The sequence below is a fragment of the Eulemur rufifrons genome, chromosome 2 (assembly GCF_041146395.1).
Source record: "Eulemur rufifrons isolate Redbay chromosome 2, OSU_ERuf_1, whole genome shotgun sequence".
In the NCBI taxonomy this organism is placed as follows: domain Eukaryota; kingdom Metazoa; phylum Chordata; class Mammalia; order Primates; family Lemuridae; genus Eulemur; species Eulemur rufifrons.
The window spans coordinates 9580664-9608562 of record NC_090984.1 but is presented as its reverse complement, the minus strand read 5'-3'; the positions used below and the strand labels follow the sequence as shown (position 1 = coordinate 9608562).

Genomic DNA, 27899 nt, shown 5'->3' with positions numbered 1-27899 from the left:
TCACCTTGGTGCCCAGAATCAAGCCAGGGCAGATTGAAAGTCTTTATTCTTCTTCTCAAATATAAAATCAGACTCTACCTAGGTAGCACATTAACTCCAGGGAGAAAATCAAGGATAAAAATCACATTGCTAAAAAGGACAGGCCTGTACCTGCCACCTGCCCTCACCTACTCCCCAGTTTGGGAGAGCGCAGGGCAGAGGTCATGACCTCAAGGCTCTTGAGCAGCTGGCTGAGCCCTGATTCTAGATGTCATGTGACTTGGAAGACTCTAGGGTGGATGCAGCCCTGGCTGGTGGGTGAAGGCAGAAGGATCGTGAGATGTGTCAGTGCTTATCGATGGGGTGAAGGTTCAGAGATGCCAGGCGTCCCAGGGGTCCACGGCGAGCATTGGTGGCCAGCCGCTGCTGCGCCAGGAATGACTGGGCATGGGCAGGTGTCCGCTCTTCCCCAGCTCGCTGCTGTAAGGCCATGCCCTGAAGGGAGGAGGTGTGGTTGGGGTCAGGTGAGCACATGGGACCTCCTAATACTTGACCCGTGGCAATGGCACACTCACCATATTATACCAGGCACTGATGAGCAGCCTTTCTTCCTGTTCCCGCTGACTTCGACTTTTCTCAAAGTCCATCTGCCAAGGAGGCAAGCGTCAGGGACCTGAATATGCTGGAGCGGCGCAAAGGGACAAGGACACCCACCTCCAGGTGCCGGATGCGGACATCTCGCTCCCGGAGCTGTGTCCTCAGGGATTGGAGTTCCAGGGGTGGCCCCTTGGGTGGCAGCTGCTTGGGTTCCAGGGTCTGTATGACCTATGGGGTGGGGAAGTCATAGCCAGGTGACCTTGGCCTCCAAGACCCCTTGAACACACTGGGGCACATTAAATGTGACAGCCTGTGGCAGTGGGGAAGCTTGCAGACATCTGTGCCATGGTGGAGTATGACAGGTGCAGTGTGTGTGTGGGGGGGGGGCAGAGACATGCAAACTGGCAGGAGGTGTGAATTAATGGGGGGCACAGGGAGGCGTGAGCCTTGGCAGGAGGCCTACGGGGACACCCAGTGTCCTCACCGTGCGTGCCTTGTCCACGTAGTGGCGATACCGCTCCTCCATGGCCCGCAAGTCTGCGTCCTTCTTCTGCAGGCTGTGCTGCAGCTCCTCGATCCGCCGGGCTGCTAGGGGAACAGGTGGCCCCTAAGCTCCACACCACCAAGCTCCGGGCTCACCCTGCCCTCTGGCCACTGGGTCCTACTTACTGCTGCCATCAGTGGGTGGCTCCAGCTCTTCAATGTACTCGCGTTTCCGCTGCAGCTCCAGATCCGCCTCATGCAGCTTCTGCCTGTGGGCAGGGGATGGGTGGCATTGGGCTGACCTCCAGGCTGGCTTCTCTTTCATCTCAGTGTTGGCTGCAGGCCCTCTGCCCCGCCAGCTAAAAGTGCTCCTGCATAGCTGCAGAGACCCCTCTGCCTGTTCCTCATGTCTGGGGCCTGTGTGTCCTGGTCAAATCACCTCTTTAGCCATTGCAGCCACAACCATCCACTCCCTGAGCCAGGTGGCCCCTGGACCAGCCCCTCTCTGTCCACTTCTCCCCATCCCACAGCCCCCAAGCAGGTCCAGCCACGATCATCCTTGGACAGCCTCTTATACTCTCAACCTCTCAGTTCCATTCTCCACCTAGACACCGGGAATCTTTCTAGAATGCAAAATCTCTTATAACAAAAAGAAATGCAAGCTAAAACTTTACAATTCTCCATCTGTGGTAAAACGCCCAAGGTTTGACAACACTCCCTAGATGAAACTACTGTGCACTGCATGTGGAACATGGTGTAACATCTAATAGTGAACTTTTACCATTAGCTATGTCTACAAAAATGACAAAGGCACGTGTACTTTTAGCCACCAATTCCACTTTTATGATAGATTTGAATGCAAACAAAATAATGCATGTACAAGGTTATACTTTGTTGCATTGTTTGAAATTGCAAAAACCTAGAAAGGATGAGTTAAATACATTATGATATCCAGTAACAAAATACTATAGACCAGCCCTTCTTTTTTCTTTTTTTAAGACAGAGTCTCGCTCTGTCACCCCAGGTAGAGGGCAGTGGCATTATCATAGCTCACAGCAACCTCAAACTCCTGGGCTCAAGTGATCCTTCTGCCTCAGCCTCCTGAGTAGCTGGGATTACAGGTGTGTGCCAGCCACAATGCCCACCTAATTTGTCTATTTTTTGTAGAAAGGGGGTCTCCCTCTTGCTCAAGCTGGTCTTGAACTCCTGAACTTAAGCAATCCTCACGCCTCGGCCTCCCAGAGTGCTAGGATTACAGGCATGAGCCACCATGCCCAGCTGGCCAGCCCTTCTTTTTTTTTTTTTTTTTTTTGTTGAGACAGAGTCTCACTTTGTTGCCCAGGCTAGAGTGAGTGCCGTGGCGTCAGCTTAGCTCACAGCAACCTCAAACTCCTGGGCTTAAGCGATCCTACTGCCTCAGCCTCCCGAGTAGCTGGGACTACAGGCATGCGCCACTATGCCCGGCTAATTTTTTCTATATAGATTTTTAGGTGTCCATATAATGTCTTTCTATTTTTAGTAGAGACGGGGTCTCGCTCAGGCTGGTCTCGAACTCCTGACCTTGAGCAATCCACCCGCCTCGGCCTCCCAGAGTGCTAGGATTACAGGCGTGAGCCACCGCACCCGGCCTGGCCAGCCCTTCTTGACCTGAATTCTGCCAAAGAATCATACCCTAATGCTCCCAGGCATCCGTCCTCTATAAGAAAATACAATTGGCCCTCTGTGTGTGTGGGTATCCGTGACTTCTACATTTGTAGATTTAACCCAAATAGGATGGAAAATATTGGGAACTGAACATGTACCAACTTTTTTTCCTTGTCATTATTCCCCAAACAATATGGTATAACAACTATTTACATAGCATTTACATTGTATTAGGCATGACAAGTAATCAAGAGATGATTTAAAATATACAGGAGGATGTGAGTATGGTATATGCAAATACTATGCCACTTTATATAAGGGATTTGAGCATCTGAGGATTCTGGTATCCAAGGGAGTACTGGAACCAATCTCCCATGGATATCGAGGGACAACCGTAATTTCTCCTGCACTGTGAGTCAGCGCTCTATCCTTGGCAGATGTGAGAAAATAGTCACATGAATCATTTTTTGCAGAGCCTAATTTTCCTATGGAACCCCAGTTGATAAAGGCTACTGTACTTATAAAAAATATTAATGATAAGGACTCTCTCATGCGTTTGGAGAAATTTTCCAGTCGTCTTGTTAAGCAGGACAAGCAAAGTGCACGCTAGCACATATTATACGCTACCTTTTGTGTAAATGAAGAATGGGAATAAAAATCTATATTAATATTTCTTGAATTTGTTTTAAAAACTCTGGAAGAGTTCCATAATAAACTAATAGGAATGGGGACAGAGCGGAAACTGAGTCAATGGGCACCCACTGGAAGGTATGCCTTTTCCCCCTGCCCCCCAGTCTGGGAGAGCAAAGCTGTATAAATCTGATTATGATTTTTTGTTTGTTCATTCATTTTAATGAGACTCGGGGTTTCACCATGTTGCCCAGGCTGGTCTGGAACTCCTGGACTCAAGTGATCCTACCACCTCAGCCTTCTGAGTAGCTGGGACTGTGGGCATTCATGTGCCCAGCTGTTTTAGGTTTTGAACCACAAATGCGATAGCTTTTTTTTTTATTTTTTGAGACAGAGTCTTACTCTGTTGCCCAGGCTAGAGTGCCGTGGCATCAGCCTAGCTCACAGCAACCTCAAACTCCTGGGCTCAAGCGATCCTCCTGCCTCAGCCTCCCGAGTAGCTGGGACTACAGGCATGCACCACCATGCCCAGCTAATTTTTTCTATGTATATTTTTAGCTGTCCAAATCATTTCTTTCTATTTTTTAGTAGAAACGGGGTCTCGCTCTTGCTCAGGCTGGTCTGGAACTCCTGACCTCGAGCGATCCTCCCGCCTCGGCCTCCCAGAGTGCTAGGATTACAGGCGTGAGCCACTGCGCCCGGCAGCGATAGCTATTTAAAAATGGTTTCTGGCCAGGCGCAGTGGCTCATGCCTGTAATCCCAGCACTTTGGGAGGCTGATGCAGGAGGATCGCTTGAAGCCAACAGTTCTAGACCAGCCTTGGCAACATAGCAAGACCTTATCTCTACAAAAACATTTTTAGAAATTAGCCAGGTGTGGTGGCATGGGCCTATAGTCCCATGTAGTCCCAGCTACTCGGTAGGCTGAGGTGAGAGGATGGCTTGAGCCCAGGAGTTTGAGGTTGCAGCGAACTATGATCATGCCACTGTGCATGGACAAGAGGTAGACCCTGTCTCTAAAAAGAAAAATTGTTTTATAAAAACGTAAAAGGGCGACTATCACTTTATCATACTACCTTCCTTAAAGTCTCTCCGTGGCTCCCCATTGTTCCCCGTACCCCCCCCCCCCGCAATGGTCCATACTCCTTCACTTGGCCTATAAAACCCCACTTGACCTGGGTCCTCAGTCTGTACTTCAGCTGACTCAGTGCTCACTGACCATCTCCCCCACTAGGATGCCTCTCTTTGCTACTCACAGGTGTTCCTCCAGCTTCCGCTTTAGCAGGATGGGCTGGGGGAGAGAGGAGACACAGATGAGGCGGGGCAGCTCCAGAGGTCCGAACCCCTTCCCAGGGTGACGGTAGGGGGTGCAATGGTACTTACAATGGCCTGTATGGGGCATCGGGCAGCAGGGGGGAGAGAGAGAGGAGGATTACTGGGGGCGCGAGAGAGGGCCAGGCAGGGAGGAGATGGGCACTCACGTCCTCGGTCTTGCCCCCCTGCTCCTGCAGGGCTTTCTGCAGGTCCTCCACCTGGGCCCGCAGCTCCGACAGCTGCTGCTGGTTCAGCCTGCGTGGGTGGGGGGGCCGTTCAGTGCTTGCGTCAGCCCCAGGCCCCCTGCGCGCACGCAGGACCCCCTCCGGCGCTCACCGGTGCTGTGTCTCCAGCCCGTGGCGCGCGCGGTTGGCCTCCTCCAGGTGGCGCTGCAGCTCCTCCTGCCGCTCCCGGTCGGCCGCCTCCTGCCGGCACAGCCGCTTGTTCTCCAGCTCCAGCCGCAGGAGCGTCTCCCTGCAGACCAGGGAGGAGTGAGTGGGCCTGGGGACTGGTCACCCGACAGGCCAGCTCGGGGTCCTGGGTGGCTCGGCAGGGGAACCGACGAGGGGAGCTAGGAGCGGGACAGAGCCCTGGGGAAGAGCCCAGCCAGACCATGGGTCAGCGCTGAGGACCTAGGAGCGGATCAGCCTCCCCGGCTGGCCAAAGTGGGCGGAGCTCTAAGCTGGGCCGCGGGCGGAGCCATGCAGGGGCGGGGTTACAGGGGAGGATTAGAACACGCGGGATGGGGCTGCAGGAACGAGAGAAGCAGGAATGGGAAGAGCTGGGGTGGAAGAGTTAATCCCGGCAGGGCACAGGGGATTGAATTTAGCAGGGGCTACACTGAGGACAAGGCTGGACCCTGGCCCCCTCCCCCGCCCCCGAGCAAAATGGGCGGGGCTAGGGCGTAGGATTTTTTTTTTTTTTCCCCACAGGGAATGGAGCCAGATGGGTTGGACTTAATTTGTGTACTGAGGATGGATCCTACCCCACCTGGTAGAGCTAGGGCTCCAGGCAGGTAAGAGCCAAGTTAGGAGTGGGCAGGCCTACGAGCCCGGCTAGGACCTGGAGCTAAGACCAAGTGACCTGGGGTAGTGACCCTGGGAGCAATGGAGCGGGGCAGAAGGCCTTGGCAGGCCTGGCTAGGGCCAGAGCTTTGAGTGACCCCACAATACCTGAGTTCTGCAGGCAGAATCTCCGCTGCTAAGTTCTCCACGGCAGGTGAGGTGGGATCAAGCGAGGGGTCTGGAGAACGTGAGAAAAGTCTTCAGGTCTCTGTACACCCCTGTCCCCGTCCCTAGTCCACTTTCCAAGGATCATCTTTGGAGGCTCAAGTTCATCCAAAATCCTGGCTTGACACTAGCTCCACCCTAAGCTTGACAGGGAACTGCGTGGCCAGGGTTTGCTTTTGCCCCACCCAGAGCCCCTGCAGCCCCTGCCTTCTCTCTGATCTTGTCATCTCTTTCTGGCCTAGCTCTGCCCGCAGGCTAGACAAGCCCTGGGACACAGCATATTCTGCCTGCCCGAACAGCACCCCAGGCCAGGTAAGGCCCCGGGCCACCCTTCCCTCAGGTCCTGGGATGGGGCTCCAGCTCACCAGCCTGAGTCAACCCCCGCGGCTGCAGCTGGGCACAGCGCAGCTCCTCATTGGCCTCCCGCAAGGAGTCCCGTTCTGCCAACAGCCGCTGCAGGAACAGGGTGCAAGATGCCACGAGGGAAACGGGCTACCCCCAGGATAGGCAGGGCGGGCTTGGGCTGTGGGACCTCGGCCTCACCTCCTTCTCCTTTGCCACTGACTCATACTTTTCCTCCAGATTTCGACACTCAAATAGCCATTTCTCGGCCTTCATGGCCTCTTCTTGCCGCTGGCCCTGTAGTTCCTGCACCTGCACAAAAGGGAGGGTTGGAAAAAGGGGCAGGGACTGAGTACAGACCATAATTTTTCAGTTTTACAATGGTTCTTTCTGCTGTGTATGTTAACCGTGAGAACCCACACAACCATTCTGTTTTCGCTTTTAATAAATTATAATCTCCAATCAATTACATAAGATATACAGTACTTTATTATAGAGTAGGCTTTATGTTAGATGATTTTGCCCATCTGTAGGCTAAGGGAAGTGTTCTGAGCACATTTAAGGTAAACTAGGCCGGGCGCGGTGGCTCACGCCTGTAATCCTAGCACTCTGGGAGGCCGAGGTGGGCGGATCCTTTGAGCTCAGGAGTTCGAGACCAGCCTGAGCAAGAGCGAGACCCCACCTCTACTAAAAATAGAAAGAAATTATATGGACAGCTAAAAATATATATAGAAAAAATTACCCGGGCATGGTGGCGCATGCCTGTAGTCCCAGCTACTTGGGAGGCTGAGACAGGAGGATCACTTGAGCTCAGGAGTTTGAGGTTGACTGTGAGCTAGGCTGACGCCACGGCACTCACTCTAGCCTGGGCAACAGAGTGAGACTCTGTCTCAAAAAAAAAAAAAAAAAAAGGTAAACTAAGCTAAGCCATGCTGTTCAGGTTAGGTGTATTATTTATTTATTTATTTATTTATTTTTTGAGACAGAGTCTCACTTTGTTGCCCAGGCTAGAGTGAGTGTCGTGGCATCAGCCTAGCTCACAGCAACCTCAAACTCCTGAGCTCAAGGGATCCTCCTGTCTCAGCCTCCCGAGTAGTTGGGACTACAGGCATGCACCACCATGCCCGGCTAATTTTTTCTATATATATTTTTAGCTGTCCATATAATTTATTTCTATTTTTAGTAGAGACGGGGTCTCGCTCTTGCTCAGGCTGGTCTCGAACTCCTGAGCTCAAACGATCCGCCCACCTCGGCCTCCCAGAGTGCTAGGATTACAGGCGTGAGCCACCGCGCCCAGCCCAGGTTAGGTGTATTAAATGCATTTTTTTTTTTTTTTTTTTTTTTTGAGACAGAGTCTTGCTCTGTCGCCCTGGGTAGAGTGCAGTGGTGTCATCACAGCTCATTGCAACCTCAAACTCCTGGGCTGAAGGGATCCTCCTGCCTCAGCCTCCTGAGTAGCTGGGACCATAGGTGTACACCAAGATGCCAGGCTAATTTTTCTATTTTTTGGTAGAGATGAGGTCTCGCTCTTGCTCAGGCTAGTTGGTCTCAAAAGCCTGAGCTTAGTCAATCCCGCCCCATCCCCACCCCCACCCCAGCCTCCTAAAGCATTGGGATTACAGGCGTGAGCCACCTCGCCTGGCCTGAATGCATTTTCGACATGATTTTTTCAACTTACAATGGGTTTATCCGGAACTAACCCCATGTAAGTCGAGGAGCATCTGTACAAGGTGAAGGAGTGGGGCTGGAGGGACTGGCCTCAAAGAACTTGGAGGGTCGCAGCTTAAGGGCAGGGAAGCGTTGGGCTTACAAACCCAGGAGGGATGAGCGCCTGTAGTCCCAGCTACTCGGGAGGCTGAGGCAAGAAGATTGCTTCAGCCTAGGAGTTTGAGGTTGCAGTGAGCTATGATGATGCCACTGCACTCTAGCCCAGGCGACAAAACCAGACTCTATCTTAAAAAAAACAAAACAAAACAGTCTGGATGGAGGGACTAGGCCCAGAGGGCGTGGCCTATATATGAGGGAAGGGCTCAGAGCAGCGTGGAGGGCGAGACAAAGTGAGGGCGGGCGCCCTGTGAGGGGCGGGGCCCCTACCCTAGTCCCGCCCCCGCCCCCGCCCCCGCCCCGCCCCAGCACCTGCCGCCGCTGCGCCTCTAGCTGAGCACGGAGGGAGCCAGCCCTGCGCAGCTCGTCCTCCAGCTGCCGCGTGCGCTCGGCGTGGCTGGCGTTTCGCTCCTCCAGCTGCCGCACCTGCCGCCGTAGCTCCCTCAGTTCGCCTAGGCGGCGCTGGCAACTGGTCAGCGTGGCCTCCAGCTGCCCAGCGCGCTCTGAGGACTGCCTAGGGGAGGGACAGGGAGGGGAGTGGGCTGGGGTCTGTGGTCAGGGGTCTGCTGGGATTCGGGGCTGTCGGGGCAGAGGTGGGTGTCAGCCTGGGCCGTTTGGGTTCATGGATCAGGAATCAGCCCGGACCTGGTGCTGCTGGGGGTCGTTAGGGGCTAGCGGTTAGCCTAGGGTTATAATCAGGGATCCTCTGGGGTGGACTGTGGGGACACGGAAGGTCTGTGGGGCTACAGGGGAGTGATGGGGGCCCAGAGGGGACTGAGCATTCCCCAAGGACATCTTGTGCTGTGCTGTGAGACAAGAGCACTCTGGGGTCCTTGGAAGTGCAGTGGGGGAAGGTGGGGTCCACTTGGTATTTTAGCATTACAGGATCACAGCAGAGCCTTTGGAGTTACAGAAGGCACAGTGGGGTCACAAGGGACTGCAAGGTAATTGCATTGTGGAGTCCTGGAGGGTATCGTGGGATCCAGGGGCATGATGGCACCTGAAATGGTGCAGTGGAGTCTGGTGGGGCCACAGAGATGCTGTGGGGTCTGTGAAGCATAATGTGGGATGACAGGGACACTGTAGGGCTCAGGGGTACACGATGGGTCCAGAGGGTCTAGTGGGGTCCAGGGAATGTGGTGGGGCTCAGGATAGTGCAGTGAGGCCTGGAGGGTATGGTGGGGTTCAGGATGGATCTGTGAAGTCGAGAGGAGCATTGTGAGGGTTCACTGGGCCTTTGGGGGTTACAGAGGTACTATGGTGTCAGAGGAGAACTTTGGCAATGGCGGGGGGTGTGGTGAGCACCCAGGGAGCTGCCACTCACCGCAGCTCGTCCATCTCATCCTTCAGGGCCTGCGCCTCCTGGGCCAGGCTGGTCAGCGCCTGGTTCCGCTGCTGCAGCTCCGCGACCTCCCGCTCCAGCTCTGCGCAGCGCAGACGCTCGTCCTCCCGGCCACTCTCCAGCCTGAGGGGGGTGGGGTGGGGAAGGGGCATATGAAGAGGCTGCCCTTGCCCCAGTCCCCTGGCCTGCCAGGCCCTGTCCCCAGCTGGCCACACCTGAAGTTCTCCTCCTGCAACTGCTCTAACTGGGACTGCAGCAGCAGAAGCTTCTTGGCAGTGAGACCGGTGGCGCCCTCGCCCTCCGGCCGGCCCACCTGCTCCCGCAGTGTCGCGTTCTCCTGGGCCAGGCTCTGCTTCTCCTCTGACAGGAGCACCAGCTGTGGGCAGTGGAGGTGGATGAGCTGGGGGCTGGGAGGGGGGCTGCTATGCAGGCGACCCTGCCCCAGGAGCACCTGTGCGCCCCCCATCCCACATTGGCCCCACCTGCCGCTCCAGGTCCAGACAGCGCTGCCGAAGCTCATCCCCCTCCTCAGCCTCCTCGCTTAGGAAATAGTACCTGCGGGACTGCGGAGGTGGGGAGGGCAGTGATGAAGAACTCAGGGGTCCAGAAGGACAGGAGTCGGGGGGTGGGGAGGAGGCTGGGATCTCTAGGGGCAGAGAGGAAGTGGCTGAGGAATCCTCAGGATCTAAGAGAGGGCTGAGACCCCAGGGAACTGGGGAAAAGGCAACCTTCCCATAACCCTGGGGACCTGGCAAGGGAATTGGGTAACATCCTGAGGGCTGGGAGTGGTTTACAGGCTTAAAGATAAGCCCTTCCCCCTTAGGCAGCCCTAAGAATTAGTAATGATGTTGGGACCTTTAACAAAGTTCCCTGCCCCTTACCTGGTTATCAAAATTGCCATAAGTCTCTGGCGACAGGGAGTCGGGGGTGTCTTTTGTCATGAGCTGTAGGGTGGGTAGAGGCATTATGATGAGCTGGCTCTCTAAGGGTGGCCTTCAAGGCATCTGGCAACCAGCCTGTGAACCTCTCCAACCCCTTGTCCTCAAGGCCAGCTCTGCCCAATAACTCCATCCCTGAGGCTGCCCTCCTGCCTCCAGCACAGAGGGAGGCCAGGTCTTTTGACTCTGGAGCCTGCTAGATCGTGACTTGTGCTGCTCAGAACTGGCAGACACGTGAGACAGAGATGTCTGGCCAACTAAGTTCCAGGCAGAGTCCAGACCTTACCAGGGAAGGACCTATGCCCACTAGTCTCTGCCCTGAAGATGTCCCCTCCCCTGACTGATGCTCCTCAATTGTCACACTGGGCACCCCCACCCACCTCCTGGATGGCTTCCATCACCACATGCTGAACCGATTCCTCCAGTGTCATGATTCTCTGGATGTGCTCTAGAGATCAAGACAGGGTAGGCTGAGACCCAGAGGTGAGTTGGGGAGGAAGGAGGGCTTCCTCAGGCCATCCCCAGGGACCCCTTGACCTCTCCCACATACCCTGCTTTTTCTCACAGCTGATGGCACAGCCCAGCACTAGCTGAAGCAGCTTGCCAAGCTCAGCAGGGTCTGAGAGTTCTCCAATGAGGCTTACATCTGGGAGGTGCTGTTCTGACACAGGATGCGCCAGGACCTGAGGAGAAAGGGAGGAGAGGGTATCGGGGGCTCACAGTCCCTCCCCCTTCTCCCAGCAACCCCCTAAATCCCTTTACAGTTACTCACATCCTGGGAGTATTCTACCAGACTGCATAAAATCTTCTTCAAATTGTTAACCTAGGGAGAGGCGAAAAGCCATGGACAGGAGTCCCAAGGTCCCCACCTAGAATCTCATTCTCTGCTCCTCTCATCCTGTTTGGCCCTATTCTGTCTGAATGTGCCCTCCCCTAGGGGCAACCTGTCTGGCTGTCTGCCCTTTTTGTCCACCTGACCATCTTTGTCCACGTGTCCTCAGAATCTAGTCATTCCTCACCACCTCCCCTGCCACCCTTTGGCTCTATCCATGCATCCAGCTTCACCTCTCATCCGAATTACTGCACCAGCCGCCTCTAAGCTTTCATTTTTGCTGCCTACACTGCATTCCTCTCCAGGCAGACAGGGGGAGCGTTTTAAAGCCCCAGCCAGGTTGTATCTTTCCTGGGCTAAAGTCTTTCCTTGAATCCACCGCACTTAAAATAGAATCCAGGCCCCTGGTGACCTCATCTGCTACCATGCTTGCCCTCTTGCTCTCTCTCTTTTGTACTCCCTGCCATCCCTCAGCCCTACCAAGCTTATTCCCGACTCGGGTCTTTTGCATTTGCTGTTCACTGTGCCTGGAACACCATTCCTCCAATTGCCACATGGAAATCACCCCATGTCCAGTAACCAGCCATCCACTCCCTCGTCACTGTCTCTCGTGGCCCTATTTTTATTGTTTTGGTAGAACTACTGGCATCGGAAGTTAATTTTTGTGGTTGTGTAAGTGTTGTCACTAGAACGATGGCTGTGTGAGGACAGGTTTTGGTCTGTGTTATTGCTTGCTGAATGCCTATGCCTGACACACAGTGGGTGCTCAACAGATGAATGAAAGAACAAATAGTTGGCTGATCACCAAGCGTCTGTCCCTCTTCCTGGCCAGGTCTGTCCATCACCCATGACATGTGTCTAGCTGACCCTTCTCTGGTTATCTCTTCACCAGTCTGTCCCCTAGTCGTCAGTCCACCTGTCACCTTCAGCTTCCAGTTGGAACCTGGGTCGTCTGAGATGCCCTGGAGCCATGCCTCGTTGAACCAGGAGGGGTCTCTGGGGACGAGAAGGTGGGATGAGCTGGCTGTGGGACCCTTTTGGGACCCTCCCCCTCAGCCCTACTCACATCTGGTTCAGCACATAGGCTATGGCGAGGCCGCTGCTCAGGTCCTGGGGACTGGCACAGGGGGGCGAAACGTGGAACGTCTGCAACTGAGGGGTAAAGGAAGGGATAACAGGAGAGTCAGGGCCTGGGACCACCGAACCACTTCCCTTTTGCAGACTTTTCTGGCCAGCATAATTGGGCAGGTGCTGGCCTGTTGCTCCACCACGCCTGGTCTGCGAGGGAGTGGCTTCTGCTCACCTGGGACCGGAGGGGGCGTGGCCTCCCTTCACCTCTGCCCAACAAGCCCCGCGCGACCAGGCCAGGGCTGTACCACGAGTCACCAGGTCCCCACAGGCACCACGTGACCGGACGACTCACCTGTGCCCTCGCCCCACGTGAGCCAGCCACAAAGGGGCGTGGCTTCACCTGTTCTTTCCACGTAGACCTGCCACGTGACGGGGGCAGGTGCTCAGGCTAGAGTCCAACGGCCCAGCAGGCCAAAGACCCCTTCACCTCCCAGCCCGAGGAGGAAAGGGCGGACCAAACCGGGACCAGGGATCCTGGGCGAGAGGAGCGGGCGCACACCTGTCCCCAGCCCCGCCCCCGACCTACCCAGGTGAGCAGAGACCCGCATAGCTTGGCCTTGTCCACGCTCATAGCTCCCGATTGGATTCGAGCCCGGCCACTGAGCCCCAGCGCCGCAGCAGCCTCCGGGTCCGCCACCAGCGAGCGCCCGCAGCCCCGACCTCCCGCTCGGCCTAGAGCGCCGCCCCGCCCCCTAGGCTCAGGCCCCGCCCCGGGCACATGATCCCCTGCCGACGCCCGCTCTTGTCTCCATCCCCGCCATTCTGGATCCGGGCAGCGATCAGGCGCCCGCCCTGCCGCTAGGGGTCAGTGTGGCCCAGTTTTGAGCATCGGGAGGGTGGCCCCGCCTCTCCTCCTCCCCTCGCTCTTTTGGGGGTCAGAAGGTCCTCATGATCCTTCTTTTTTTCTTTTTTTTTGGAGACAGAGTCTCGCTCTTTTGCCCCGCTAGAGTGCCGTGGCGTTAGCCTAGCTCACAGCAACCTCAAACTCCTGGGCTCAAGCGATCCTCCTGCCTCAGCCTCCCTAGTAGCTGGGACTACAGGCACGCGCCATCATGCCCGGCTAATTTTTTCTATATATTTTTAGTTGTCCAGCTAATTTCTTTCTATTTTTTAGAAGAGACGGGGTCTCGCTCTTGCTCAGGCTGGTCTTGAACTCCTGAGCTCAAACGATCCACCTGTCTCGGTCTCACAGGCGTGAGCCACCGCGCCGGCCCTCACTATCCTGAGGCGGCGCCGCACCACCCCATTATACAGGCGCATTGACGTCCTTTCCCTACAACTGGAAGAATTCCTTCCGTCTAACCACCTTATGATCCGAGCCTTTACCTGTGCGGGGGAGGGGCGAGCCGCATTCCTTCCTATGGATTCTGAGAGGGTATCCTAAAGGGGTCTTCCTGGGCGTCCCGCCCTAGGGGTGAACGAGGGGACACAGGTGTGGTCCTAAGCTGAGGGCGGGAGGGGTCAGCTAGACACATATCCTAGGTGATGGACAGGACATGCCCAGCCTGGATTCGTCTTCCAATGACCTTCCCCTGCGCCTTCTCCTCCCCAGGGGCGCGCCCGTCATCCCCCTGCCTCAGATCCCAGCACCAGGCCGAAGCTGCGCGTCGCCCGCAACCCACAAGGGGGCGCGCAGACCGCAACAACACTGCCTGCTGGGAAGAGCGTGCGCCCCCAAGACCCCCCTGGGGCGTTGGAGGAGACGGTGCTCAAAGGAAAGCCGTAACAATTGTAATTAACGATAAAATCACAGTCACCATGTATGGAGTGCTTACTGCATGCAGTACCTGTGCTAAGCGATTTAAATAGACTATTGAATCCTCCCCACGACTCTAGGTGGCAAGTGCTGTTTTAATTCTCGGTTTTGCTGGCGAGGAAACACAGAGGCTCCGGGTGGACTAGGCTTTGAGGGGAGGAGTAAAGCCCAGGCCCGCGCCCTTTGACCCCAGCCCCTCCCCAGCAGGCGGGCGAGGTAATGTGCAGTAATTACAGGTCATTAGCTGTACCCGGAGGGAGGGGCGGGCTCTGCTTTGGGGGCGGGTCCAGGTTGGAGGGGTGGGGCACGGTTCTCATCCACCCTGAGAATTTGGCTCAGGAGACCCTGCTCCGAAGCAGGGTGGGCAGGGTGACAGCAGCCCCCTGCCTGCTTCGCAGGAATGACACAGTCATCACCAGACAACCGGTTACTGCACACTCAGACGCGCAGCCGCACGCACCCGGGGGCCTCGGAGGCTCGTCCACACATCCCCACCCCCCTCTCTCTGCGTTGTTTTCCAGACTCCAGCCCCTGGGAGAGGGTGGGGAGGATAGGAGGGAAGGGGACAAGGGCCGGCAGCGCCGGCTTCCGGACTGGGCTGTCTTCCGGCGATCGTGGGAACAGCTGCTGCTGTCTCCCGTATCCTGCACCCACCGGAGGACAGGGTGCTCCCAATAGGGAGAAACAGGGCCACTCTGTTCCCAGGTAGCACTGAGAGGTGAGCCAGGAACCAAGACTGCTACAAGGATGGGGGGCTTGACATGCTGGGATCGCCAAATATTTGGTGTGAGGGTTGCAGTGACCTTGATGTTTAGGGGAAATGTGGGAAAACCCAAATATTTAACGAATAGACTTAAATTGTTCTGATGTTGGCCTGTTGTTATGGGCCTCTCCCAGATGTTCAGAGACCCAAGAGTCCCAGATTGAAAAAAGATCAGGGTGCCCTCAATTTGGGGGAGGAGCAACAACCCTCCATTTTGGGGCAGCAGTGAGTCCCACGTTTGTGGGAAAGGAAGGGACCTTCCAGGTTGTCTGGGAAGAGCAGTAATCCCGGTTTTGAAATGCAGGGAACCCCACTGTGGGGGGATCCAGGTACTTTCAATTCAGCAAAAGGGCCCACAAACCCTCCATTTTTGGCAGGGAACCCATATTTGGGTGAAGGATGCAAAAGAGATCCCCAAAGTATGGGGTATGTTCTGGAAGCCTCCATTTGTCGAGACAGAGCCCCAGTGTGCAGGTCCAGGCTAGCAGCCCCCAGCTGGTTTGGGGACCCCACCCCCTCTCCTGCCTGTTTCCAGGAACAGCTGGGCCCAGTCTGGGCTGTACTGCTGGGAAGAGGCTGACTCAACCCCTCCCTGCGGCCACAGCTGGACCCTGGCCTGCCCCCTCTGGCCTTCACATCTGGGCAGGGACCCAGACATCAGGGCTGGGATGGGGACCATGGGTCCCACGAATAGAGGACAGCATCTTTATGTCATCCCACTGACTGACCACAACCACTTGGTGTACCCCATGCTCCATTACCATGAAGGACCCTAGAAGGCCCCCTGCACCATAGATGCTGCCACCCTGCCAGGAACTGCTACCCTGCCCCCCCTCCCGGTGTCTGTGTGTGTCTCTGAGTCCGTGTGAAGTGTGCTCATATTTGTGTAGGTGTGAGATGGTGGGTCTGTGGTTGTGTGCGCATGGGCGTGTGTCTGCGTCCATCTGTGGCTTGGGGCCCTGGAGTTTGTGCAACAGGCTGTGTGTGATTTGATTGGGGAGGACGTTCGGGGGTGTGAGGACTGTAATATATCCCTGCCTGTGTGTAAGATCCAGGGTTAGGGTGACCCGCAGCCTCCCACATGTACCCATGTGTATCTCTGTATGGTCCATGCAGCATTTGAGTAGCTGTCTCTGTCCAATTGTATCTTCACGTGTTGTGTGTCTACTACTGGCTCCTCTATATGACCTCACTTTGGGTCTCCATCGGTGTTGTCCTTTGTGTGAGAAGCGAGTGTGTGACAATCAGTGCCTCAACGTGGCTTTAGGTTGTATGACTGTGTCTGTAACCGTGTACTACTTTGTTTTAATCGTGTGTCTTTCTGTGACAGTGTGACCCTGTGACGTTTGTCCATGTCCCCATGACACTGAATGTCCCTGTGTGTCCTTGTGCATTTGTTTCTGTGACTGTATATTACTTTGTGAGCTCTATTTGTGAATATCCGTGTGACCGCTTCACTGTCGCATGTCTATCCCTACCATGTGTCTCTGTGGTGGCCCGATCTCCATGTGAGAGGTGCCGCTGTGTGACAAAACAAACCCCAGTGTCCAAGACTTTGTACCTGTTTGTGTTCCACTTTGTCTGTCTTGAAGGTGTTTATTAGAGTGTCTGTAACTGCCACCTACCTGTGTATGAATATGGCTCCGTTTGTGTCCCTATCGAACGCTATGTGACTGATGTGCCTGGGTGACTATCTGCGTCTGTTAGTGTGTGAGTGTGACCCTGTCTGTGTTGGCTGCGGGGCTGGCTGGACTAGTGAGGGTTCGTGCCAACCCGTGGCAGGTGTATCCTGTGTCCGTGTGACACTGTGGGTTCACGACAGTTTGTTTGTGACCTTGTGTGCGGAGGGGAGGGGGTGTCAAAGTCACATCAGGCAGCCAGGCTGAGCGGAGGCGGTGATGTGCGCAGGGGGGCGTCAGGCGCCCAGCATCCTCTGCTCTCCACCGGAGGGCCCCTCCGCGCACTGCGGGGGCGCGTGCGTCGTGCGTGACGTGAGACACGACGGGGGTCGCTGCGTGCGTGTAGCTCGACGCGGTCGTGCGTGCGAGCGCGGGGCGGGGGGTGGGGAATAGGCTGGCTGCGTGCGTGCGTGCGTGCGCGCGTGCGTGGGTTGATGCGGGGGCTGGGCGCGTGGGGCGCGCGGGGCACAGTTCCGCCCCGCCGCAGTCTTCGGAGCGGGGGAGGGGGGCGCGGGTGAAACCTGAGAGAGACTGGGGGCTGCCGTTAACCCCTTCCTGCCCGACCCGAAACTTGTGGCCCCTAGACCAAGCGCGCGGGGGCTTCCCCAGGGCGCGGGGGGCAGTCCCTGCTGGGGGAAGAACCCCCACAGAGATGAGACCCCCCCTCGGTTGCCATGGGAACCAGAGCTTCCCGTTCTGCCGGGTGCCTGTTTCCTCCCAACCTCTTGCTCTTCCTCCCTCTCCTTAGTCCAGCGACAATGCCCTTCCCGCTCCTGGTCCCCTGGAGAGGGGGCTGGGGTCAGCGAGGCCGGGGTGTGAATGACTCAGGCCAGCCCAGGGGTCCCCTGGCTGCAGCTGGCCTCGCTCCTCCTTCTCCGCCCCCGTGACTCACCCCTCTCTCGGCTTTCCCCGCCTGTGACTCAGGCCCCTGGGGAGGGGGCTGCGAACTCTGGGACCCCCCTCCAGGCTGTGGGGGCTGAGAACCAAGTTCTGGGGACCTCGCACTCCGGGGAAGGGCGGGGCTCCCCTGGCAGCGAGAAGCGGAGTGGCAGCGGCCTCCCTAGCGGACCCTCGCTAAGGTCACTAGGGGCGCTTTCTGCCCCCACCCTACCCAGCGCCCAGAATTGGCAAAGCTGCCCCCCAACACCCTGCAGGCCTCCGGGAACCTTGCTCCTCCCCCCCAGCCCACAGGAAGTTTTGGCAGAGCCCGTCGTGGCGACGAAACGGTTAAAGCCGTTTTCTTATTCATTTCATCCAGGGGCCCATTTTGACTCAGAGCAAGCCCGCCCGGCGCCCCCTTGAGCCGGGCCTCATGGGGGCCTGGGTTCATACTCCCGGCCACATGTACCAGTTTTAGAGGAGGGGGAAGGCGGTGGGTGAGCTGCCTGGGGTCTTGAGTAGCATACAGAGCTGAGTTCGAATCCTGCCTCTGTCCTCTTGGTGTCTGGACCTTAGTTTCGCCATGTGAAAATGTGGGATAATCACGTCCAACTCGTGGGGTTGCTGTGGGTATTAGGTGACTGACAGGGTGCTCTGCATCCAGGGCTGGGCACAGGGGCAGCATGGGGCTCCTCCTGTCTCTCAGGCCAGGTGTCAGGGTGCCCAGTAGAAGCGAGTCCTTGCGGGGCAGGCCATGCCCCACCCAGGCGCTCTGAGGCCATGGGGTTCATCCCGTCCACCCCCTGCCCCGGGGCGGGCACCCAGGAAGTGAGAGGCGGGGCAGGAATGAGGCGGAACCTGTTGGGCCTGTCGCCTCCCCGCACCCCCCTCATTCCCGTGCCCTGACAGGGTAGCCCCCTAACGCTTCAGCCCCACCCCTGCTGCCCTGGACGCCTGGGTCCTGACCCGCGGGTGGCCCGAGGGAGGGGATGTCGGATGGAGACGGCGTCTCGGGAACATCCTGTGGACTGCTGGCTGTACAGACACAGGGTCAGCCCCTCCCGGGGCAGGGCAGACATCGGCTGGGGGCAGAGTAAACATGGCTCAGGGTGGCCAGACTGGGGGCGGGGAGAGGGCTGTAGGAATGTACACACACACAGTCACCCCAAGAGAGCCAGTCCAGACACACAAACTCCTGTCACCCTGGCCACAGAGAGTTTGCCAGCCAGGGACACGCAGACAGGGTCTGACATACATCTGTGCGGGATGACCCAGAAATGGCTGCCACACATAGACACAGTGACAGAGCAGACTCAAAAACGAGAGAGACACACACTCTGTCCAACACATGAAGACATTGACAGGTCAACAACATGCAGGATGTGTGTGACAGGGATAAATCAACTCAGGACATAAGCAAACAGAGTCACACTGACAAACAGTGAAATTGACATTCAGGTGAGGAGGCAGACACAATGGCACACTCACACCAAGAAAAGCATGAACAGGCCAGGAACATACGGGCAGGACAGACACACACAACTGTGCGTCAGACGCAAGCAGACAACACAGGCATGTTGACAGACTCAGAGAGGATGGACAGTCACTTTCGGCATACGCACCCTGAGAGCCACACAAGAGAAGGCAACACACACACACACACACACACACACGTGCACACAAATATCCCCAACTCAAGAAGATACTCAAGAGACAAGAGACAAACATAAACCTATGCACAGAGAAGACAGATACATACCATGACAGCCCAGGCACCACCCCCCACCACTGCTGCACGCACATCAGAGATGTTCCAAGGGACACCAAGATGCACTCCCTCCCCAGGAACACAGACATGTCAGACCCGCCAACAGATTGGGCAGATGCGGGCAGACAGACTGACACATTCACAGACGGGATCTGGCCAGACAGTCACACCCAGCACAGAGAGGCACGGACAGGCCACAGTGAGATATTCATAAACACATCGGCACAGACACCGAGAACCTGTTGACACTTGCATGCACATACACAGGGACCAGCCACAGACGACATACACACACATGCAGACCGGCCACAGACCACACACACACAGAGGTCAGCCACAAATCTCTCTTTCTCTCTCTCTCTCACACACACACACGTACACACACCAGCCACAGATCTCACACACAGAGACCTCACACACACAATACACACACACAAACCAGCCACAGATCTCTCTCTCACACACAAACCAGCCACAGATCTCACACACAGACTTCACACACAATACACACACACACAAACCAGCCACAGATCTCTCTCTCACACACACAGACCAGCCACAGATCTCACACACAGACTTCACACACAATACACACACACAAACCAGCCACAGATCTCTCTCTCACACACACAGACCAGCCACAGATCTCACACACAGACTTCACACACAATACACACACACACAAACCAGCCACAGATCTCTCTCTCACACACACAGACCAGCCACAGATCTCACACACAGACTTCACACACAATACACACACACAAACCAGCCACAGATCTCTCTCTCACACACACAGACCAGCCACAGATCTCACACACACAGACTTCACACACACAATACACACACACACAAACCAGCCACAGATTGATCTCTCTCACACACAGACCAGCCACAGATCTCACACACAGACTTCACACACAATACACACACACAAACCAACCACAGATCTCTCTCTCACACACACAGACCAGCCACAGATCTCACACACACAGACTTCACACACACAATACACACACACACAAACCAGCCACAGATTGATCTCTCTCACACACACAGACCAGTCACAGATTGTATACACACATACATACAGACCAGCCACAGATCACACACACACACACACACATGCACGCACATACACACCACACATAAATCAGCCACAGAACACACACACACAGGCAAGCCACAGATTTCACACACAGAGACCTTACACACACACATATACACACACAATGACCAACAACAGAACAAACACACACACAAACAAGACACAGATCTCTCTCTCTCTCTCTCTCATACGCACACACACACACAGAGCAGTCACAGATTGTATACACACATACATGCAGACCAGCCACAGATCTCACACACACGCAAACAGACATGCACACCAGACACAAATAGGGTAGCCACATGAACTCCAAAACAACTTCATGCACATGCATGTAGGCGACACATGCAACCAGTCCCATAGGTCTCACACACAAAGCAGAACAGAACCTTCCACAGAGGGACCCTATACCCCCTGTAGGGTTGGGCCAACACACAGACATAGGGACGGTGACAGGCCTCATGCACAATGACAGACCCTGACAAGCCAGCCACACACTTGCTCCCTGGAACCTTGCTGAGGTTCTGTGGGGCAGTGGGCTCCACAGCCTGTCTCTGCCACCCACCCCCCCAGATCCAGGCACTTCTCCAAACATCAGCCCAACTTCCCTCCCTCCCTGGTGTTTGTCACTGCCCCTAGGAGGCCCAACTCAGTAGCCTCAGTTCCTGCTGGGGTGTGGACCTGCTTTCTCATTGGGTTCCCCAGGGTCCCTGTGATGCTCAGGCCCCCCAAGCCTGCACCAGCAGTGTCAGGGACAGAATCAGCTTCCTGGGAAACTCCCCCCATGCCCAGCTGAGTCAGCCTGGACAGAGAGAAAGAATCTCTCCTTCCTGCTTCCAAGAAAACCCAACAGCTTCCTCTCCAGGAGAGAGGGTGAGGGACCCCCAAACCACAGAGGTGGGGGAGGGAGGTGGTGGTGGCGGGCAGGCCAGGAGTTCCTGGGGGGAGGGCTCCTGTGACTCTCAGCCTCTTCCTGCCCAGCCATCAGTCCACACCCAGGGGCAGGGACGAGGGAGGCTGGGTGCTGTGACTTGTGGGTTCTTGCCCTGGCCTGCCCACTGTCTGACTCATGGGCAGCCCCCGGCCCAGTTTCCTGGTGAAGGCCCCACCGGTCAGTGGGGCCAGCAGGGGGGGGGGGTCACCAAGCTATTTATAAGAAGGAGAAGTCCCTCATGCCAAGGCCAAAAGCCCCAAATAGACCTGCGGGTGGGGGTGGGTGAACTTCCTCCTTAGCCTGCCCCAGGCCCTGGGCCCTGGGGTGTCGGGGAAGCCTGGGCAGTACCCAGGTGCCAGTCTTCCTGCTCAGGCCAGGCAGCGGAGGGGGCTACCCTCACACCCTCCTCACGGGGCAGGCCTGGCGCCAGTGGGGCGGCATGAGGGGGTGGTGCCCAGGCCACAAGGGTGAGACTGGCAGGGGCCTGGAACCGGCTGTACCAGCTTGGCTGGCCCCCGCCCTCCCTGGCTGGCCCAATCCCCACCCCCTGCTCAAACACCCATGCAGAGTGCATGGAACGACCCCACTCCAACATGCTGGCCTGCACACGAAGACCAGTGCCCTCTCCCTGTGCCCAACTCCATTTTTCCCCCAATTAAAGGAGACCCTTTGTGAAAGGGCCTGCAGAACTTGGGATGCAGTTGGTACCATATAAATGCCTGTCTGGTTGTGATTACCCACAATATAGTGGCCAAAGCTCTGGAGCCAGGCAGCTGGGGTTATACCCTGATTCTAGCACTTATAGCTTTGGGACACCAGGCAAGTTCCTTTATCTCCTGTGCCTCAGTTTCTCATCTGTTAAATGGGGAATCCAAGCTGGGCATGGTGGCTCACAACTGTAATCCCAGCAGTTTGGGAGGCTGAGGCAGGAGGATTGCTTGAGGCCAGGAGTTTGGGACCAGACTGAGCGACATAGCGATACCCAATCTTTAACCGCCCCCCCCCAAATGGGGATCTAAATAGCATGCATTTTGCCAGATTGTTCGAAGAAGCCAGTGACCTATTTTATGTAAAGCACTTAGAAGAGTGGCCCACAGTAGGAGCCGTATAAGTGTTAGCTATTAAAATAATAATTATTATTTCTCAGCCTGTCTGCCTATCTTAAGTGTCTCTGAGTCTCACTGTCAGTATGACGCTAACCCTGCACCCATTTGTCTCTCTGGGCATCTCTCACTGCCATGACCCCTTGCCACCATACACCCACTCTTCTTTATTCTGGCTTCACCCTCCCCCTCGACCTTCTCTGGGACTCCCCTGTGGCATGGCCAGCCTGGGCACTGGCCAGGGCTGACTCACTGTGGCCTCCTGGCTTGTGGGACCTGCAAGTGGCAACTTAAGGTGCTGCCCTCAGGCCTGTCCTGCCCAGCCCCCCAACGCTGCCCACTGCACCCCCATGGGGCCCAGCCAGATGTCAGCTGCAGTTATTAGCCTGGGCGGGAGACTCAGGCCTGGCAGCGTGCCCGCCAGACTCAGCGGCCTCCGGAATCTCCCTTGAGCCTGGGGCGGGGGAGGAGAGCCACTGAAGCAAGGGGAAGAGGGGAGGGGGCATTTAGGGGTCACAGGGACCCTCCAAAGATGGGACGCCCCCAGCTTCTCCTGGGATCTTCCTCCACAAGGCCACTGCTGTGCTGGACTTCCCCCTGCCCCCACATAGCTCAGTTTCTTTCTTGACTGTTTCGTTTTCTTTCTCTCCTCCACACTTGGTGAACTCTGTGCTGCCTCACAGAGCCTGGCCCTCAGCCTTTCTCTACCCTAAAGAAACTTCCATCTTCCGAGAAGACAGAGGCCTGGGAAGCTGAGCAAGAGAGAGACAGAGACTGGGCTTCTCACCTTTGGTTCTAGTGGCTCATACCCAAACTGCTTGGAAGTCCCACCTTAAGTCTAACTGGAAGCCTCACCATCTAAACCTCCATCCAGCCCTTCCTAGGGAAGGGCTCTGGGTTCCCTCGTATTTTCCTCCTGGATTTTCAGATCCCTTCTGACTGGAGGGAGGGAAGCCCTCAGATGGGGGAGACACTCTGGGAAGGGAGGGGGAATCCCTTCTAGGTATGGTCCACAGGACCCTCAGACTAATAGGGGAGTGGGGCCCCGGACCTACAAGAGTGAGGGAGGGGTACCGCCAGTCCCTAGGGGGTGTGGGGAAAGGAGCCCCAGACCTCCCGGTAGAAGGGAGGTCACCTCGCCCCAAGGAGGAGGCAGCGCCGTGCCAGCCCGCTCAGGCGCTGGGGGTTCCTGGAGGCATCGGCCCGCCCCCTCCGATCCCCGTCGGGCCAGGGGCAAAGTCCGACCCAGGCCCGCGGGCAGGCGGAGACCTGCCGGGCTGGGTCGTGCCGGGCCGGGCCTGGCAGGACCCAGCCCCAGCGCGGCAGGGCGGGGCTGGGCCAGGAGGCCGTGGGGGCCCCGAGGGCCTCGGGGGCGGCGGCCAGGGCTGGTCTGGACTAGCCGTCCGGGGGCCCGGGCGCGCCCTGGGACCTGGCAGATACTCCTGCTCCCGGCTCCTGGCTCCCGGCCCCAGGGCAGCGCTGGGCCCACCCCTTCCTGTGCCCTAATATGGGCGTTGGGGAGAGACTCCAGGGGCCGCCCCGCCCCCAGTCCTGCCTGCGGACTCCCGCCTGTCGCCATGGCGACCAGCGGCTGCGTCCCCCTCCGTTCGGCCAATGGAACAGTCCCCATGCTCCCTGCGTTCACGGTCCCCTGCGGGCTCCGCGGGCGGAACCATTGCTGGGGAGGAGAGGACGGTGGCTGGAGGCCTCCGTCTCATGGCTGGCTCCACGCACCCGCGCCTCCGCGGGGCTCGCACCCTCAGGTTCCTCTTTAGAGGCGCAGGATGCAGCCGGACCCAGGGCGGGGCACACGGTCCCATAGGATCCAGTGACGGAGACAGGGCCGGGCTCCTTCCCCCGGGGCTGTTGCCACACTTCCTGCCTCGGTGCTCTTTCCTCAGCCTGTTTCTAAGGAAGGGAGTGGAGTTGTGCGACCGCACCCCGGCCGTCGGGCTGGGTCCAGACTCCAGGAGCCGACACGGTGTCGAGCAAGCCAGGGTCACCAGGAGACGGTTTTGAGATGGGGGACAAAGTATACAGGTGCCTAGGGAGTCACTCACGAGGGTGAGCTCTAGGCACGGAAGATACAGTAGTCCGGGTCCCCGGTGTCCTCAAAGCCCCCTCCTCACATGTCTCAACTGGGTACCCTCCTGTCATTGTCCTCAGCTCTGAAGGTGTGTTCCGACCCCCCCTAACTCTCCTTCATCTGGGCTTCGCAGATGACCCTAGTGATCCCCAACCTCTAGCATATGTCCCCATCTTCTACCCCACATATTTAATGTGATCAATGCACCCCAGAACACGTACTTTCTGCATATCTAGATCTCCCCAATTCCTATTCCTTCTTCCCACTTATGGGGGAACGCTCAGACTCTCCCACGGACTCTGGGACCCTATTTATTTCTTGCATAATGGGTCCTGTAGCCCCGCCCCCTGAACCCTTTTGATCTCTCCCCTCCTCCCTCCTTTGAAAATGCTGGTCCCTCAACCTCCATGTGCCCGGGACCCCCAATCAATTCCTGGGTCAGGTGTCTCCTTACCCCCTCCCTGTTTACCCTGCTTAAGAATCTATTTCCTGCTTTTTGGGGTCTTCCAGTGTATTGTCAGCCCGTCTACCCCTGTCGCATACTCAGGGTCCTCAGGTTCTTCCGTGGACACCCTGGGATCATTTCCTCACTTGCTCTGTACCAGGTCCTGGCATTCATCCTAGTGTACTCTAGGGAACTCATCACCCTCCCCGAAACCCCTAACTCTTGTGCCTCGGGACCCCCAGAACCTCCTTCCACGCGTACCCCGGGGTCTCTAGTGCCCCTCCCCCTGCAGCCCTGCCGAGCTACTGGGCCCGTGGCCGCTGTTTACAAGGACACGCGCTTCCTGACAGTGACGCGAGCCGCCTCCTCCCCTTCCCCACGCTCGAGGAGGGGGGCGCGGGGGCCCGGCTCCGGCGACGGCCAATCGGAGCGCACTTCCGCAGCTGACAAGCGCCGTATAAAGGCGTGTGGCTCCGGCTGAGCGGCAGGGACCTTGAGGGCGGCCAGGCCAGCATCGGAGCCAGCTGGGAGTGGGGAGCGGGAGGAAGCGACGCCGAGAAAGCGAGCGCTCCAGAGAGGGCGAGAGGGGCTCAGGAAGCCGGACACATCTTTCGCGCACAGCTGCCGGCTGGCTGCTCCCAGCCGGTGCCAGCCCCCGGGAACGCTCGACCAGACAACCCAGTCCCGCCGCAGCCGCGGACAGCGCGCCGCTCGCCGCAGCGAGGCCCGGGGCGGCCTCGCAGGGACCCTCCCCAGACCGCCTGGGCCGCCCGGATGTGCACTAAAATGGAACAGCCCTTCTACCACGACGACTCATACCCAGCGGCGGGATACGGCCGGGCTCCTGGCGGCCTCTCTCTACACGACTACAAACTCCTGAAACCGAGCCTGGCCCTCAACCTGGCCGACCCCTACCGGAGTCTCAAGGCGCCAGGAGCGCGGGGCCCCGGCCCGGAGGGCAGCGGTGGCGGCAGCTACTTTTCCGGTCAGGGATCAGACACCAGCGCGTCTCTCAAGCTCGCCTCATCGGAGCTGGAGCGCCTGATCGTCCCCAACAGCAACGGCGTGATCACGACGACGCCCACACCCCCGGGGCAGTACTTTTACCCCCGCGGGGGTGGCAGCGGCGGAGGTGCAGGGGGCGCAGGGGGCGGCGTCACCGAGGAGCAGGAGGGCTTTGCTGACGGCTTTGTCAAAGCTCTGGACGACCTGCACAAGATGAACCACGTGACACCCCCCAACGTGTCCCTGGGCGCCAGCGGGGGACCCCCGGCCGGGCCCGGGGGCGTCTACGCCGGCCCGGAGCCGCCTCCCGTCTACACCAACCTCAGCAGCTACTCCTCAGCCTCTGCGTCCTCCGGAGGCGCCGGAGCTGCCGTCGGGACCGGGAGCTCATACCCGACGGCCACCATCAGCTACCTCCCGCACGCGCCGCCCTTCGCCGGGGGCCACCCGGCCCCGCTAGGCTTGGGCCGCAGCGCCTCCACCTTCAAGGAGGAACCGCAGACGGTGCCAGAGGCGCGCAGTCGCGACGCCACGCCGCCCGTGTCCCCCATCAACATGGAAGACCAAGAGCGCATCAAAGTGGAGCGCAAGCGGCTGCGGAACCGGCTGGCGGCCACTAAGTGCCGGAAGCGGAAGCTGGAGCGCATCGCGCGCCTGGAGGACAAGGTGAAGACACTCAAGGCCGAGAACGCCGGGCTGTCGAGTACTGCCGGCCTCCTCCGGGAGCAGGTGGCTCAGCTCAAACAGAAGGTCATGACCCACGTCAGCAACGGCTGCCAGCTGCTGCTCGGGGTCAAGGGACATGCCTTCTGAGCGCCTACCCCCCCTTACGGACATCCCCAGCCTGGACGGCTGGGCGCACTCCTCCCACTGGGGGCGAGGGGGCTGGTGGTGGGCACCCGCCCCGGGGCCTGAGGGCGCCGCAAACCACACTGGACTCCGGCCCGCCAGCTCTGCGCCCAGTCCTTCCACCTCGACGTTTACAAGTTCCCCGTCCCACGTTTTTTTGTATGTTTTTTTTTTCTGCTGGAAACAGACTAGATTCATATTGAATATAATATATTTGTGTATTTAACAGGGAGGGGAGGAGGGGGCGATCGCGGCGGAGCTGGCCCCGCCGCCCTGGTACTCAAGCCCGCGGGGACACTGGGGAGGGGACCCCCGCCCCCTGCCCTCCCCCCTCTGCACCGTACTGTGGAGAAGAAACACGCACTTGGTCTCTAAAGAGTTTATTTTAAGATGTGTTTGTGTGTGTGTGTGTTTGTTGTTCTGACTTTTTATTGAATCTATTTAAGTAAAAAAAAAAATGGTTCTTTATTAATTTCTGTTGTCTTTTTTTCCAAGCCCGGAGGGCGGAGGGAGGAGAGCCTCAGGCTACCCCCACCTCACTGCTGTTGGTGGCTCCCCCTTGTACGTGTCCCCCACCCTCGCCAGCTCTGTCTAGGCATCTCGTGGTCCCAGCCCGGGATTCCAACCCTGCCGGCGTCTCCTGGTCTCCCGGGTTGGAAGGTCCCCGCGGGGTACAGCCGCCCAAGAACCCGGGGGCAGGATGCCCTGGGCGAGACGCGAGTGCGCAAGCGCGGCCCCGCCCCGCCGCGCGCGCAGGGGCTTTCCCCGCTGACGCCGCGGAAGCGCTGCCCATATATGGGCCGATTCTGCCCAGTGACGCGACTGCGGTCTCTGGGCAGATTCCGGGAATCCCCTCCCCCGCTCTGCCGGGCAGAGCCACGGCGCCGGGAAGGGGGTTGGGATTTTCCCGGGCGGGCGGCTGCCCGGGCCCGGAAAGCCCCAGGCCTGGGTCCAGAGCGCCCAAGGTGGGCGGGCCGCGCTCCTGGGCCCCGGGAGCCACCCCCTTGCCTGCCCCAACAGGCTGGCGCCTGGGCCCCGCCGCGCCCACGCCCCCTCCGTCTGACCCGGCCGGGGAGGAGGGTGGCTGCTGCCTCCGCGTCGTTGTCGACAACGCCATTCCCCCAACCCCCGCCAGGAAGGGCGGCGCCCGCCTGCCAAGTTTCCCCTCCCGGGTGCCAGGCCGAGAGCGGGGCGACTGCCAGGTCTGGTCCTGCTGGGGCAGCTGCTTGGGCCGCT

The 27899-nt window shown here is 57.9% G+C and overlaps 2 protein-coding genes across 8 annotated transcripts; one reads left to right on the top strand and one right to left on the bottom strand.

The window, feature by feature from the left end:
• Positions 1-28: 28 nt before the first annotated feature.
• On the bottom strand, positions 29-26162 carry HOOK2 (hook microtubule tethering protein 2). Of its 7 annotated transcripts, XM_069477694.1 has the most exons (23): positions 12812-12962; positions 12221-12306; positions 12078-12150; positions 11095-11145; positions 10873-11005; positions 10703-10770; positions 10266-10328; positions 9867-9947; positions 9600-9760; positions 9367-9507; positions 8355-8556; positions 6420-6530; positions 6242-6329; positions 5820-5889; positions 4984-5121; positions 4815-4902; positions 4717-4722; positions 4590-4624; positions 1246-1328; positions 1061-1164; positions 694-804; positions 555-626; positions 29-474 (listed from the first exon to the last, which is right to left on the bottom strand). In XM_069477694.1, the coding sequence occupies exons 1-23, from the start codon at positions 12854-12856 to the stop codon at positions 325-327; spliced, it is 2160 nt and encodes a 719-aa protein (XP_069333795.1). In that variant the 5' UTR covers positions 12857-12962; the 3' UTR covers positions 29-324. The 7 variants fall into 7 exon arrangements, with proteins under 7 accessions (XP_069333795.1, XP_069333828.1, XP_069333835.1 ...); XM_069477727.1 differs by lacking the exons at positions 4717-4722; positions 12812-12962 and adding an exon at positions 26136-26162 and having other exon boundaries at positions 12044-12150; XM_069477734.1 differs by lacking the exons at positions 4717-4722; positions 12812-12962 and adding an exon at positions 14502-14593 and having other exon boundaries at positions 12044-12150.
• Positions 25297-27135, top strand: JUNB (JunB proto-oncogene, AP-1 transcription factor subunit). The gene has a single exon (XM_069477756.1). It carries the CDS (start codon positions 25584-25586, stop codon positions 26625-26627), a length of 1044 nt encoding a protein of 347 aa, XP_069333857.1. The 5' UTR covers positions 25297-25583; the 3' UTR covers positions 26628-27135.
• The last annotated feature ends 764 nt before the right edge of the window (positions 27136-27899 follow it).

Bases quoted from the DNA above. Each gene is read 5' to 3' on its own strand.
- JUNB (XM_069477756.1), top strand. From the start codon at position 25,584: ATGTGCACTAAAATGGAACAGCCCTTCTACCACGACGACTCATACCCA.
- HOOK2 (XM_069477694.1), bottom strand. From the start codon at position 12,856: ATGAGCGTGGACAAGGCCAAGCTATGCGGGTCTCTGCTCACCTGG. The intron at 6,531-8,354 runs GTGCTGGGGCGG...CCTTTTGTGCAG, and splicing joins TAGAGGCGCAGCGGCGGCAG to GTGCAGGAACTACAGGGCCA. The intron at 475-554 runs GTGAGTGTGCCA...TCCTCCCTTCAG, and splicing joins TCAGTGCCTGGTATAATATG to GGCATGGCCTTACAGCAGCG.